The 15,560-nt window shown below is 55.2% G+C and overlaps 1 protein-coding gene across 4 annotated transcripts; it reads right to left on the bottom strand.

Annotated features, from left to right (window-relative positions):
- Window positions 1-995: 995 nt before the first annotated feature.
- On the bottom strand, window positions 996-15,011 carry SLC38A5 (solute carrier family 38 member 5). 4 transcript variants are annotated; one of them, XM_087859441.1, is made up of 16 exons: window positions 14,722-15,011; window positions 8,445-8,498; window positions 8,290-8,365; window positions 7,755-7,870; window positions 7,584-7,657; window positions 6,861-6,953; window positions 6,659-6,737; window positions 4,943-5,025; window positions 4,591-4,649; window positions 4,355-4,492; window positions 4,075-4,154; window positions 3,352-3,452; window positions 3,008-3,123; window positions 2,018-2,162; window positions 1,820-1,923; window positions 996-1,450 (listed from the first exon to the last, which is right to left on the bottom strand). In XM_087859441.1, exons 2-16 carry the CDS (start codon window positions 8,495-8,497, stop codon window positions 1,349-1,351), a joined length of 1,419 nt encoding a protein of 472 aa, XP_087715567.1. In that variant the 5' UTR covers window position 8,498; window positions 14,722-15,011; the 3' UTR covers window positions 996-1,348. The 4 variants fall into 4 exon arrangements, with proteins under 4 accessions (XP_087715567.1, XP_045646847.1, XP_087715568.1 ...); XM_045790891.1 differs by lacking the exon at window positions 14,722-15,011 and adding an exon at window positions 9,933-10,017; XM_087859442.1 differs by lacking the exon at window positions 14,722-15,011 and adding an exon at window positions 8,912-8,951.
- Between the last annotated feature and the right edge of the window lie 549 nt (window positions 15,012-15,560).

Here is a 15,560-nt window from a genome sequence, read left to right as displayed (position 1 = left end):
AAAATAGCCATGCTGGCTCCTACCTCAGGGCCTTTGCACTTGCTGCTGCCTCTGTCTACAACACTTTGTCTAAATAACCATGGGACTGGCTCCTTCTAGCCAATCTAGGACCCAGCTCCTAGTCTGCTCGTCAGTGAGGCCTCCCTGACAACCCTCTCACTGCTCCCTGCCCACCCCGACACTCACATTACTTATTTTCCTCATAGTGCATATCTTTTTTTTAAGATTGTATTTTTAAGTAATCTCTATACCCAACGGGCTCGAACTCACAACCCCAAGATCAAGAGTCGCATGCTCTACCAACTGAGCCAGCCAGGTGCCCCTCACGGTGTTCATCTTTATCAGAAATGATTGATTTCTTTTCCTCTCTTCTGCTAGATCGAGGATCAGCAAATTTTTTTCTGGAAAGGGCCAGATCATAAATAGCTGAGGCTTGGTGGGCCATGTGGTCTCTGTTGCAATTCCTCAGCCCTGCTGTACTAACACTAAAGAACCATAAACAATCTGTAAGTGAACACGCATTACTGTGTTCTGGTAGATTTGCAGACACTGTAATTTAAATTTCATCGTTTTTAAGTGTCACAAATTATTCTTCTTTGGATTTTTCTTTTTCCAATCATTTAGAAATGTGCAAACTAGTCTTGGCTCAGTGGCCATACAAAGAGACAGCAGGCTGCTGCATTTGGCCTGTGAGTCATGGTTTCCCTACTTTTGTCCTAGAACGCCAACTACGGGGATATTATTGTCTGCTTGATTCACTGTTGAAACCCCAGAGCCCAAAACAGTGCCTGGCACCCAGGAGGCTCTCAATAGGTGTTTCTGGAGTGAGGAAATGAACAGAACGGGGAGCTGGGCAGCAAGTTACTGAAGGAGTGGAGGAGTGAGTGAACATTCGAGAGCCGGTTCAGTCCTACACTCAGGGCTTCCGTTTACCCATGTCTGAACCTAGGCTTCCCAAGAAGACTTAGAAAGAGATCAGAAGGCTGAGGCCAGAGTTGCAATTCAACATCTTTATTCTTCCCCTTTAGCTCGAGGGTGATCCTGACAAACAGCTTCTACCAGGAGAGGCAGAAAGGACTGGGCTGGGCGAGGATTCCCCAAGGACCTGGTCTCCTCCTCCCGTGGGGTTGGGTTGGGCTTAGGGCCGTGATCCAAGCTCAGCATCCCTGGGGAGGAAGGAAGTGGACCACTCTGCAACCTCTGTGGCCCCCCCCTACCTCCAAGAGCCATGTTAATAGGAACCAGCCACCTCCACACGCCAGGCTTGAGGGACCCTGAAGAGCGGCCCCATCTTCCTCCACATGCACAGGAGCATGCGCACAGGGGCCCAGGGCGGAGCAGGGCAAGGTCAGTGTCCAGACACATGGCTCTGGCCCGTGGCCCAGTTGGCAAACATAAAGCCTAGACTGATCGCCATAAAGAGGACCCCCAGGAGACCAAAACACAGAGCCTGTGGATGAGAAGGAGAGAAGATGGGGGTGGTTGGGTCTCCACACCGGAGCTCCTCCTGGAAACATTCCTCAAGCCCTCCATCCCCTCCAGAGTGCCCCATTCATTCCTGACCCTCCTGCTCCCTCCCCTTCCTTAACACCAGCCCCTTCCTAAGAATTCTCCATCTTTCTAGAACCCTTCAGAGAGTATTCTTTATCCTCCTTGAAAGTGCTCCTGACCCTCTTCTAATAGCACTCCTTCCATCCGTCTGTAGGATACTCCCTCTGTCTTTGCAGATCTTGAAAATGTTCCTTTTATCTCGGCCACCCTGGGGTGCTCCCTCCTCAGAATGCTCCCTCTTTCCACAGCCCTCCCCTGGAATGCTCACCTGGATCTTAGGCCAGGAGTAGAGGGGCTCCACCTCAGATGGCACAATGCGGAGGTAGAAGATGCTAGGAAGGATGAAGATGAGGCTGGGGGCTGAGGTGGACCCTGGAGGACAAGCAGGAGGGACAGAAGTCAATGTAAGTCTAGAGTATAAGGCCCATAATAGGTGGGGTCTGGGACTGGGGTTGGGGGTACTGACCAATAACCCCAAAGATATCCCGGATGGTCGGCACGCAAATGACAAGAACATTGACCAAGACAAGCAGGATCAGGGCTATGGCCACATGTCGTGGCCAGCTGAAGTCCCTGCTTGGGAAGAGCAGCTGCTGCAGGGCCCGGCGGATCTGTGGTCAGAGTGGGACACCAGTCAGGGCCCAAGTGCTGCTGCCCCCCTCCGTGTGGTCAGCCGGCCTGAACCCCACCCTCTGAGCATCCCTCTGTACCTCTACCTTCTGAATGAGCCTCCTGCCACCCACTTCTGACAATCCACGCCTGTTCCTTCTGTCTGATCGCCTGTCGATGCCTCTACCCGCTGTCTGAAATCTCTGCCTCGCTCTCCCATCTGCATACCTCTGTCTCCCTCCTGTCTAGTCATCTCACCTCCCAATCAGAGAGCCTGGTCCTTCCCACACCTCACTACTTCTGCCTCCACCCTTCCTAAAGGAAGCTATCCATCCCGGTCTCTTCATTCTGACGGTCTTCCTCTCTCTGCCTCTCCCCTGTCTGACTATTCCTGCCTCCCTCTTCTGTCTAGCCAGACATCCGGTGCCTCCTCCCTCCAACTGACTACCCCCCATTCTCTCTGTCCTGCCACTGATGTCCCCTTTCTTTCTTTTTTTTTTTAAAGATTTTATTTATTTATTCGACAGAGATAGAGACAGCCAGCGAGAGAGGGAACACAAGCAGGGGGAGTGGGAGAGGAAGAAGCAGGCTCATAGCAGAAGAGCCTGATGTGGGGCTCGATCCCAGATCGCCGGGATCACGCCCTGAGCCGAAGGCAGACGCTTAACCGCTGTGCCACCCAGGTGCCCCCGATGTCCCCTTTCTGTCTGACCATCTCTTTTTGCCTCCTCCCTGCCTCCTCCATCCATCCATCGCTCCTATCTCTGGTCCCCCCAGCCAAACACCCACGCCGACACCCTCCACCCATGTCCGTCCACTCCGTGGGCCCCCTCTTGACCCCACGTACGGGGAACAGCACAACCGGCACAGTGAGAGTCACCGCGAGCAGCACCGCCAGGCGCACACAGAGGATGAGCAGGTCCTGCTGGCTGTACATGTGCAGCATCTCCGCCTCCACGCTATCTGGGCCGTGGGACATGCGACACGGATGCAGCATGTGGTGGGAGCCCCGGGACCAGCATCCCGGAAACACACACACACGGCAACAAAATCGACACATGTGATGTGCACCCTCTCTTTGGAAACTGACAGGTCCAGGGCATGGAGGGAAAGTCTCAGGCTCCTGCCCCAGCAGTCTGCCCAGTCCCCACTCCAGCTCCCACCCCCACCCCTGGCCCCAGCCCCACTCACTGTAGAAGGTGAGGTATCCAAAGGTTGCCGTGAGCCCATACATGCAGAACATGGCCCCAATGGACACGTTGGCCACGGCCTGCATTCTGTGCTTGGAGGGCCTGAGTCGTAGAGGTTATGTAACTGTCATGCCCAGACCCCTGGACTTGGGGCAGGCTGCTCCAAAGGAGCCCATGCCCTCCAGAGTCCCCCTCCTCCAGAGCTGATGTTCAGCCGGTACACACTGGCATGCCCACCTCTAACTCCCCTGTGTGATAGCCAAGCCCCCCTCTGTCCATCCATCTCACCCCATATGACCATCTTCGTCTATCTCCTCTGTCTGACCATCTCTGCCTCTCCCTCACCTCTGACCTCCATGCTGTGCCCCATCTGATCATGAACACGTCCCTCCATCATATCCTCCCTGACTCCCCGTTTTGTCCACCTGTAACCCCACTCTCTCTGACCACCCCCACATCCCCACCCCCATCCATGCACGCTACCCCCCTCCATCTGATCATTTCTGCCTCCCCACTCTGCCCACTCACACTTTACGGGATGTTGAAAGCAGACTCTTTAAGCCCTAATCAGTAAAAAGTCACTGCCCTGCATCCCCCCAAGGCCACCTCAAATCCCTCCCCCCGCACGATCTAGCCACGATCAAGCTACAATACCAGGACTACGTGAGGGATTGTGAGACATTATGACTATTGCACACCTGTGCCCACTTGCCTGCCCACTCACCGGCAGAGCTCTGTGTAGATGGGCAGCACCTCCGGGTGGCAGACGAAGGCAAAAGCCATAATGGGCACTGTGTAGAACATCTAGGGGGATGACCCACATGACCGAGATTAGAACCTCCAGGGGCCTCTCCCCCACCCCTCCTCCCCCCGGCCCTACCGCTGCCCTCTGCATCAGACACACGGAAGCCCCCTGATGTCCGATGCCCAGCTCCACCCTAAGCAGAGTAAACTGGAGGACAGGACCAGAGGTGCAAGCTCTCTACACGTGCCCACACACCCACCTGTGAGTCAACGGTGAACATCTGGGCCTCACAGCTTCTGTTGAGTCCGTGGATGGGAAGGCCCTGGGGGTTCTTGCTCTCCACTGCAGTCTCATTGAGGCCTACAGCACAGCCAAGCTGAAACTTCTTGTAGATGACCTGGGGGAGGGTGGGCAAGTGAGGTCACGGGGAAGGCGATGTCCCAGTGTTCCAAACTCTTTCTTCACTTTTTTCATGTCCTTCTCCCTCAGACTCACCGAAATGAGGAAAAACAGCATACAGGTCAAAGAGAGACCACTGGTATACCCCAGGTAGCCTGCAAGGGGTAATATACAGAGCCTTAGAAATCAAGGGACACCCCCCATAGCAAATATCAAAACCTAGTTTGGCCTTTCAGGCTATCTCACCCCAATTAGGCCACACTCTTGCACAAGCTTTTACTTCTACCTGGACCCCCTCCCCCCATAGCAAACTCCTCTTCATCTGTTAAAGCCCACCTCACACAAGCTCTCCCCTGGTGTTTCACAGCCCTTGAAAATGGGGATTTCCTCAATCTGGCTCCCCTTCTCCAACTCCACTATCCAATGGCCAACACAGGAAGCCTCTTACCCAAGTGTCTCATGAGGGCCAGTGGCAGGATGATGAACACACTGACGATGATGATGAGAAGGTTTCCCTTCAAGAACCAGCCCCTAGGGAGACAGGCCAACACAGTGACTAGCTGCCTGCCAAAGAAAACCGTCAGGCAGACACTCGTAGAAGACAGCCGAACAGACGGATTTCTGCCTGCAGTCAGGGGAGATGAGCTGCCGCCTCAGCCGTGAGAAGTCATTCAGGCAGTCACGGTGACAATGGCACAACAGGATTGACAGAAACAGCCAGACAGGTTATCAGACTGTTAGTCGAACCCTGTCAAAGGGACACAGCTAAGAACACACACACAGCCAGCCAAATCGATGCCGTCGGACTCACAAGTGGACGTACAACCAGATGGGCACACAGGACCCAGGATCAGTGAGAGTCCCGCAGTCGAACACACGGTACCAGACACAGAGGTGAGTCCTGACCCTGGTGTGTCCGACGGGCAGAACAACAGTCTGATGATCTGGTGGTCAGGCAATGGTGCAAAGTCGGACAAGGAGTCAGGAAGACACACAGGTGGTTGCTGGAACAGCCCAAGGTGTGTGTCGAACACCTAAAAGTAGCTGGGCCAACTTGGCCACACAGCCAAAGACCGAAATAGAGGCAAAATCAGCCAGCTCTCGTTGGAACCAAGCTCGAAGAAAGAGTGGGATCTGTACAGATATTGGAAGGGGGTGCCCAGGCAAGGCAGTAAATAGAGGACCGGCTGAAAAACTGCTCGTTCGTTCAAAAGAGTTCTACTAATTGCCTACTATGTTCCAGGCACTCACACGCTATCTCATACACACAGTTACACAGAAATAAACCGGCAGAGCACCGTTGGCCATATAGCCGCTGGGAGCTAATTATAATAATTAGCTGACCCAGAGTGTCAGCTACCTAAATGGTTTCAGAATCAAACCGAAGATGTAAGAGAACACCGAGTCGGCCATCATATACAGACAACCGAACACACTCAGCCGGCAGGTGGCTCGAAACTCAAACATACCGTCCACGAGATGCATACTCAGAACAGTGGTCAAACACACACGGTTGGAACCATAGTACAGAGGACATACAGTCACAGCTGAGGATCACACGCACACACACACAGAGCCAGAGGGAACTTGCCAGAAAACATGGCTGCCAAATTAAACAGAGATGGGAGTCTACTGGCATATGCAGCTGGAGCAAATCACATATACAGAGCTGGCACCCCAGTACACCGCACGCTTACGCCTACAGCCAGACAGATTTCGCCAGCCTGAGGGACCCTGAATCAAACGGAATCGGCTGGATGGGGAAAAGTCAGAGTAAGCAAATGTGAGACACACATGGTTGGAATCACAGCACACAGGACCCAGCTGTAGTCAGCTGTTGTACAGCTAGCCAGAGAATCCGCCCGTACAAGAGTCCCAAACCAAATCCACAGAGCTTAGGTCTAGATATGTGCAGTCCCGCGGTCAGCATCGGAGTAGACTGGACATACGCAGTCAGCTAGCAGACAGAATCAGCCAGAACGCCGGTCACCCAAATCAACACGTGGTCTACTAGGTAGAGCAACGGTCGCACATTCTGTTGGCCTCGCGGTCTGACCACACGGGCCTGCCCGGCAGTCTCAGAACACCTGGGAGTCAGCTGGGCACAGAGTTGAAGACAGCAGCCAGACCCGCAGGCCAGAGCCAAGGGGTGTTGCTCACTCACCCCTCGGGGTCCATGTCCAAGAAGGTGCCGATAACCAGGGGGAGTTCGGATTTGATGATGAACAGGTAACTGGACATGGCTGGTGCAGGTGGGGGGGGTGTAAGCAGATGGATTCCCCTCATCCCCCCAGCCCAGCCCGAGGAAGCCCACCCCACCCCGCCCTCTTCCCCCAAGCTGATCCCCCACCTCCCAGAGTCCTCACCCCCAACATTGTGCAGACAGATCACCGCAGCCACCACTACCTTCCCCGCAGGCCCCAGCGCCCTCTGTCCCAGCTGCTCATAGGCTCGGATGCCTGGGGTAGAGAGACAGGAGGGAATGAGTTGTGGGTCCAGGAGTCCAGGCAGGGGTGAGGGGTGCGGGGGGGGGGGCGAGGGTCAGGGAGCTGAGGAGCTGGGGCTTGGGGTAATTGGGTCTGACTGATGGACGCTGGAGGTGAGGGTTAAGCAGTTCGGGGTGGGCTTGAAGTGGAGCCCGGGAGGTGGGATCTGTGATGGGGAGAAGGTTGGGGGCTGGAGGTGGGTAGTGGGTAGTGGGTGTCTTGGGGTTGTGGGGCTGGCTTCCACAATTAGCGGGAGCTGGAGACTGAGGAGCGGGGGGTTAGAAGTGGAGCGTAGTAATCAGGTTGTGCGGAGGGTCTGAGAAATGAGGTTTGATGCCAGACCGAGGGGTGAGGGGTGAGGACTGGGAGGTGGGGATGTGGGAGCTCAGTTAAGTTCTGAGGGCCAACGTGCAGTCTGAGAGCTGGAGTCCAGGGAGCTGAGGATGGGGTCTGGGGTGCTGGGTCCAAGATCTGGGGTACAGTATGTTCAGTGTGGTACGTTCCGTCCGAGTCTAGGGTTTAGGTTGATGTCGAGGGTCTCAGGTCAGAGGGGGTGCGTCCAGAGTCTGGGGTCCAAGATATGGGTCAAGCTCCAGGCCTTACCTACAACGCCAGCACAGGTCAGCAGGAGATGGATGGAGTATGAAGAGAGAAGCGCAATGCATAACAACAGGGCCCTGCAGCAGATGGCGCAGCTCAGACTTGGCCCCCAGGCCTCACGCTTGCCCCCCACGGCACCCCTGCCCCGCCCCCCGCGGGCTGCCCAGGACTCACAAGAAGAAGAGGACCCCTGTGTGGGCCATGGCATAGGCCAGTCCCAGAATGCCGCTGCCCATGATGGCGTTGCTGAGATTGAACACTGACATTCCAAACGATGTCTTCCCTTCAAACTGCGGGGAAGGGGCGAGGCCCGGGTACACATGGGGAGGGAGACCAGGTGAGGAGACCAGGGCTGGGGCCCAGGAAAGACTAGGGGAGAAGTGACTGGGGCGGGGAGAAGCCCAGAAAGGGGCCATAGGATGGAGGCTAGGAAGGAACCCGAGTTGAAGCCAGGGAGGAACCTGGAAAACCAAGAGCTAGGAAGGAAGAGCTCGGAGAAACTTCGGAGGGGAGCAGCTGGAAGTGGAGAAGAACAGGGGAGGGTGGAGCAGCCACCAGAGGCCAAACAGCTAGGGAGGGGAGCAGCTGGGGACCGGGAGCGGCTGGGGCAGGAAATAGCTAGGCAGGGAAGCCCCGGGTAGAGGGAACAGTAGGGGAAGAGATGAGCTGGGCAAGGTGCAGCTGGGACAGACCCTGTGAGGTCACTCACATCCATGAACTCGATTGGCTTCCTCCCAGGAGCAGGAGGATGGCTGGGTAGGAAACCCTCACGTTCCTGCCTGTAGCTGGAGAGGGCAGAGAAATCGGGGCTGGTGAGAGGGTAATCCTGACCCCTGACCTGGTCCCCGTGGGCCCCTGACTCACCCCAGAGCATCCGCAGGGAGGGCTCCGTTCATCTTGGGATCCTGCAGTTCCATGCTGTGGGCAGAGAAATGGGGGCGACGGATCAGAGGTGGAGCAGGGGGGCTACAAAGTGGGGGGAGTGAGACGAAGAGGGTAGGGGGTCAGATAGAGACAGATGGAGAACCAGAGAAACGGAGATGAGGCAAGGCGAACAGGGGCAGAAGGATGAGAGAGACGGGGAGGTAAATGGACAGACTCGAAGACAACAGTGAGAGGGCGATGGAGGAAAAGATGGGAGTCAGAGAAGGGAATCGGAGGGGGAGAGATGCCAACAGTTACTCAGACAAGTAGAAAAAGAGGGCAGCGAGAGACAAATAGAGGGGGAGGGGGGGAGAGAGATTGAGAAAGAGAGAGAGAGAGAGACCCCACAGAGGACGACACGGCCATCTGAAGCTGGGAGAGTCTGTCCTCCCAGACCCCACACTCACCCAGTCTCTCTTGCTGCCTCTTTCCTTGCCGGCCCCCCGCACCCCCCCCTCCCTCCACCCTCACCGCTTGGCCAAGCCTCTCACTCCTTACAGGGACACGTGTCGGCCGGCTGCCCCACCCCTCCTAACGCCCCCTACCCCCCTCCTCCCAGCCTGGGCCCCGAGCCTGAGCCCGGAGCTGATGCAACCTGTTGAAGGAGCTGGAGGTGGGGTAGGAGGACGGGCTTGTAGACCCTAGCCCCCCCCCCCCAGGCTGAAAACTGCTCTCTGCCACAACTCTGAATATCCTCCCTAGTGGCCAAAGGCAATTCCCCAAACTGAGCCTCCTTCCAGGGACACAGTGACCCAGGGATCCCCATTTAATCCCCCTTTTAGGGATTAGAGAAGAATTTTTCTGGGGCCCCTGTCAAGTCTTACTAAACATTCGTTCTCCTGGCAGAAGTAACTTTAGAGACACTTCCAGACTTAAGCTCCTCCCTGGTCTTGGGGTGTCTCGGGAACCTGCCCTGAGCCCTAACTTCCCCTCCTGAGGATGAACTATCTCTGAGACCTTCATCAAAAGCCCCTTCCCAGGGCCTGATGCGTTTCTTGGGGTGGGGGTGCTCCGCAATCCCCAAGCGAGCCTGGAGCCCCTGTCTTCTGGATGGAGTGTTTCCGAAGAAACCCCCAGCCCAGAGCTCACTTCCTGGGAGTGCGGTATCTCAGAAACCCCCATTCAAGGTCCTCATCATTGCTAAAAGTGCCTCTGGGAAACCCCCTCCCCAAGCCCTGGGAAGGGGACGCCTCTCAAGGAGCCCCATCCTCCGTCGCGAACACTCTTCTGGAGACCCTCACCCACTTCTGAACTCACTTCCTGGGAGCAAGGCACCAAAAGGACTTCCCCTCCCATTCAATTCCCCGCTAGCGCTAAAAAGGTCTCCAGGGAACCCCCCTGGAGGTTCCCCCGGGAAACCGCTCCCGGGATCCCCACTCGTGCCTCGGGGTCTCCGGGGCCCCACCCCGGCCAGCGCCCCCTCCTCACCTCCCTGCTCCTCTCAGCTCCCGAAGCCGCAGTAACTCGCTAGGGCTCTGGGACCCCACGGCCGGCACGGCTCCCCCTCCGCGGACCCTGCCCCCGCCCCGCCCTGCAGCCAATCAGCTCCGCCGCGCTTGCTAGGTGGCTAATCAGCGCAGCCCGAGCCGCATCTGGCCTGCGGATTATTTTTTTTCTGGGAAGAACTTTTAATTTTAATTCAGTTTCCCTCCATCTGGCTCTGGGCGGAGGAAAGGGGGTGGGGGAGGAGGGCGCTTCTCTCCTTCACCTGGACCCACGTGGAGAGAGACAGAGGTGTGTGGGGGCCGTGAGTGGGGGGGGAGGTGGACAGAAAGATTGAGGGAATCGATCCACACCTAGAGAGAGAGAGGGACGGACAGGCAGGCAGAGGCAACTGACAGAGATCGGACACACAGCGGGGAGGGACAGACGGAGGGAAAAGATGCAGAGAGGAGAGACAGATCGGAAGAGAAACAATCACAAAATAGAGATAGGTAGGCAGGAGAAACAACACAAAGACAGACGACAGGAGGACAGAAAGACAGCTGTGTTGTGGAGGAGTGGGAGATAGGCAGAGGGGCAGTCCGAGGGAGAAAGAGAGGTACAGACAGACTCAGAGACAGGGGGTAGGCCCATGGAAGCATCTGGAGGAAGGCAACAGGCAGTCAGGCCCAGTAATTAGCAGGAGAGACAACTGGCAGATAGACAGGTGGGCACAGCCAGACACATCCCAGAGATCGGGAACAGACACACACCAGCCCCGAGAGACAAGGGGACAGAGGGAGTGGTCGAGGCAGGGAGACACCTAGAGGGACAGATGACAATAGGCCGAGAGAGGCCAATCCAGGCAGAGAGGCAGACAGGGTGGATGGACAGGCCTGGGAACAGCAGGGGGACAGGTACAGGGCTAGGCAGAGCCAGGCCACTATAGACTGACCTCCGATAGACAGATAGATAGCCTGGCCTAGCCAAAAACGGACCCTAGATCGTGGGGGTCCCCAGAGAGAGGCAGGGGGGCATTTGCGGTTGAGTGGGGGGTGTGGATCTTCACTGCCTGCAACCAAGGCGCGCCCTAAAGTCCTGGACCCCAGCCCAGGCGTTGGGTGGGGCCTGTCCACACCCTAACTGAGGAGCCGCACTGTCTGTGTGTCTGCCTTATATGTGGGTCCGTCTGTGCGCTCCCATCCAAGCATGTGACAGGCATGTCTGTCCCAGGCAAGGCATGTGTCTCCTGCACAGAGTCAGGCGGATGGGACTTGGGGTCCGGGCCCAACTTCAACCGGGCTGCTTGAGGTCCTGGTGGACAAGAGGCCTCTGTCCGGGCCTCTTCACCCTCCTGCCCACCCCCTACGGGGAGCAGAGAATTCCCGGAAAGGCCAGGGGCTGGCTGAGGCTTCAAAGCTAGCCTAGATGCCCCCACCCTACGCGCAGTCAGTCGGAGGAGGGTAAGGGACGGGGCGTTTACTTCCCCACAGCAGGAGAGAGCCTCCTGCACGCTCAGCGGTCACAACCGCATCCAGGGCTCAGAACTGGAGGCCGACTCGCCACCGCCCCCACAGAGGTACGCACTTGTGCACAGACTCACAGCCACACGCGGAGAGCACGGGCTGACATGGGAACACACAGGGGCGGCACCCAGAGGGCCCAGGCCCTGGGGCTGTCACATACTCAGCTGCACCGAATGACTTCCCATGACCAGGTAGCGTCACCCACAGCCTCTGGTTGCAACCAGAGAACACAGAACGACACAGGACAGGCCCACGCTGATTTCCAGCCTCTCCAGACTCGGCCATCATCGCCCACGGACTCAACAGCCCTACCCCGGAGAGCCAACGGACGCGTCACACACAGACTCACAGCTGCACACGGAGCACACAAACGGGATTTCATACAGCTGACAACATCAGACGGGGCCCAGTGTCTCTCGTACAGACGATTCTGGCTTCAGACAATCCTGAAGGCCCGTGTCCAGAGTCAGGCTCTATAATGATACCTCTGTGCATGTGAACTCACGTGTGAACTCGTGACCCCATGTGATCACACAGGACTCTCCCGTCACAGAGAGGGGCATTCACGGGCAGACACGAGTGTACGGAGAAGCTGCGGTCACAGACACATACACCATCTCATTCGAGCAGATGGCCGCACACAGCCATGAACACACACAGCTGTTCACAAATCCAGTCAGAAGACACGTGCAGGGAGCGTGTTATAAATACACAATAAATACGGGTGCACGGACAGAAACAGCAGGGATGCAGAGAGGACACTTAACTATCGTGACAAAGAGGAAGTCCTGAAAATACATCTCGACCTGCATGAAGACGAAGCAAAGGGACCAGAGAGGACACATAGAGTGGCCCCAAGAGAAACACCCATAAGGCGCGCGCGCACACACACACACACACACACACACACACACACACACACACAGTGGCTCACCACCGCCAGACACAAATAGGGTGGCAGAGAAGGACAGACAGACGCAGGAGACACGCACATCCGGGCAAAACACATAAACACACTTAGCACCCATGAGCTTTACACCCATGGGACACACAGACCCAACCCCGTACAGATGAACTGCAGAAGCAGACGGCAGCAACGCACGCGGTTGCCACAGGTGAACGAGCAGTCATAGACACAAGATACAGCCAGGTAAGTTACACCGGAAAATACGGGTGGAGCTCACATATGTGTGTTTGTGGCTGAGAACACATACAGGCAGATGCGATGCATTGAGGACATCCAGATACACACACACACACACACACACACACACACACACACTCTCCCCTTGTCTATCCTGGCCTATTCTGATGTCTCTCTCCTCCCGTTTTTTCCTCCTCCCCCGCAGAGCCATTACACATCTGTGCCACAGGCCAGCCAGGGAAAGAGACACCTGTTGCCAGAGGCCTTGGCCTGCATGGCTATGGTATGTGTGTTGGGGGGGGGGGCGAGGGGTAGAGGGCTAGGCAGGTGTCTAGATTTCAAGTAGAAGCGTCCCGTCCGAAGAACAGTGTACCTTGGACAAAAAACAGATGCCCCCATCCTCCACATCACAGCAGCAGCTTCCTGCCCTGATCATTCCCCTGCCTTCCCAGGGTCTTCTCCGGCCCGCCGACATTGTCCAGGGCCAGGCCACCAGGGACACAGCAGGTGCTCAATAAATGCCTCGTATCAAGGGTCATAGTATCATCATTTTTATTTTTATTTCTGCCAAGTGACCTCTTCTAGGGGAGGGATGAACCTTCATCCAGCCCCGCACCCCAGAGTTTAGCTAAGTTTCAGGGCAAATGGCAAGCGTTCAACATATGCTGGTAGGAGGAAAAACAAAGGGAAAGTGAAATCTGGCTGCGGAGGGAGGGCAGCTCACTTTAGAAGGAACAGATGTCTTTAAGCTTGACCGAGGCCTTGAGTCTGTGCCAGGGATAAGAATGCTTTGTTAGTTCATCGAAGTAAGGTCTTTCGCGGGGTCATTTAAGGCTTTTGTGGGTTCGGTAGAGCAGACCCTGGTGTGACATTTGGGATTCCGATCGAGTCTATTTAGAAGTCGGTTTGGGTTCCTGTCGGTTCGTATAAGCAGATCCCTGTTTTTCATTAAAACAGGTCACTGCTCAGCAGCCTTCAGGGGAGGGAGCCCGGAGCAAAGCGGTTAACAGCGTGAGCTTTCCCCGCTCTGCCACTTACTAGCTGTGTGGCCTGGAGCAAGTTCTGAAACCTCGGGGTCTCCGCTTCCCCCAGGGCAGAATAACACCGCACTCTTAGGGCCCCTGGGAAGACTGAATGAATTAATACAGGTAAAGCAGTTAGAACAATGCCCGACCCACCGTGATTGCTCAATAACATGCTTGTGGAAGGAATTAATGAATTCTTCTCGGCCTGTGAAAGCAACCTCCCGCTGGGCTGCATTTAGGATTCTAATCTCTCCTTTCATGCAGGCTCCCCACTGAGAGACTCTTCCGTCCCTCAAAGCAGCCCCTGGGCAGCAAGGCTTTTTGAGTCTGTGTCTGGTCCCCCGCACCTGGACCACCCCCGTCTTTCCCTCCCCCGGTGAGATGCCCTCCGCGGTCCGGAGCTGGCCTGGCAGCTCCCCACTCCTTGACCTCTTCAGGAGGCTGAGGGGAGGACACCTTTACACTCAGTGGGGTGCCGGGTGGGAGCTGCAGGCCGACACCCTACTTCGGGAAAAGCCTGGGGAGTTCAGAGCCTGGATCCTGTCCCCCAATTCCCCAGCCCTGCTGGAGGAAGCAAGTTGCTTTGCAAAAAATTAAACATCCTCTTTGTGAGAGGCAAGAAAACAGGACGTGGGAAGCATCCCACAGGGTGAACATGGGCCCCCAATGCCTGGCACCCCCTCCTCTCTGTGGAGCAGCGGCCAGGTGGCTTGAACCCTTGCTTTCTCACACTTGCTCACCTCCGCAGGGGAGCCGTGTTCCCACCACCCCCACGAGACCCTGGAGCGCTGCTGACCGGCCCTTGCTTCCTCCCCGGCTCTGGGGGACTCCTCCGGGGAGTGCTTCTCTTCCTGTCGCTGCCCGTCTGTCTACACCTCCCAGGGCCCCCGAATAAGTACAGAACACACCACTGAGGAAAGAATAAAGGAACAAAGCAACAAAAGGGTGGATTCGACAAACGTCTACGGAACGCCACCTGTGTGCCGGCTCCGTTCTAGGGCCAGCAGGCAGCAGCGAACAAGACAACAAAATTCCTGCCTAGTGAAGCTCGTTATTTCTAAGGAATGATGAATCAATCTTTCAGTTCTTTGAATACTCACCAAGCTTGTTCTCACTTCAGGGTCTTTGCACTCGGTGTTGCCTGTGCCCGGAATGCTCTTCATCCAAATATTCCTAGGGTGCGTTTTCCCTTTCGGTCTCGGCTCAAACGCCACCTCCTCAGAGAAGTCTTCCCTGACTATGCTGTCTAAAAGAGCAACTCTAGGGCCCCTGGGTGGCTCAGGCAGTTAAATGTCTGCCTTCAGTCGGGGTCATGATCCCGGGGTCCTGGGATTGAGCCCCATCTAGGGTTCCCTGCTCTGCGGGGAGTCTGCTTCTCTCCCTCCCTTTTCCCTCCCCCTGCTTGTGCTCCGAGCTCTCTCTCTCTCAAATAAATAATCTTTTAAAAAAATAAAAAAAGAGCAACTCAACCCCTCTGTTACTCATCTCTTTCACCCTACTTTATTATTCTTCATAGCTTTTATCACCACCTGACATAACATTATATATTTACACATGTAATAGTATGTTTAATTTAGCACAGTTACTTTAGTAAGTAAATGTATATCGATACCAGTATATTTATATATATCAGTACATACATTTAAATATTATATGCATGATGTGTATTTTATATATACACTATACAAAATGCATAAATATATTATATTTTTCTTATATTTACACGTAACAGTATATTTATATTTATTTCATTTCTTACTAATATATAACCTACACACATTAGTGAATATTATACATCACTACATTTCTACGTAATCACATACATACTAAGCAGCATATATGTTTACACAGCTAATGGAATATATAGCCTCCCTATATACCTATAAACTGGGGATAGTTACAGTAACTACTTCATATGGTTGTTATTGGGATTAAAGAG

Source organism: Ursus americanus, chromosome X, assembly GCF_024610735.1.
Source record: "Ursus americanus isolate L20-20 chromosome X, mUrsAme1.1.p, whole genome shotgun sequence".
Lineage (NCBI taxonomy): Eukaryota > Metazoa > Chordata > Mammalia > Carnivora > Ursidae > Ursus > Ursus americanus.
Note: the sequence above shows the minus strand (reverse complement) of the source record. Positions and strands in the feature narration are given on the sequence as shown.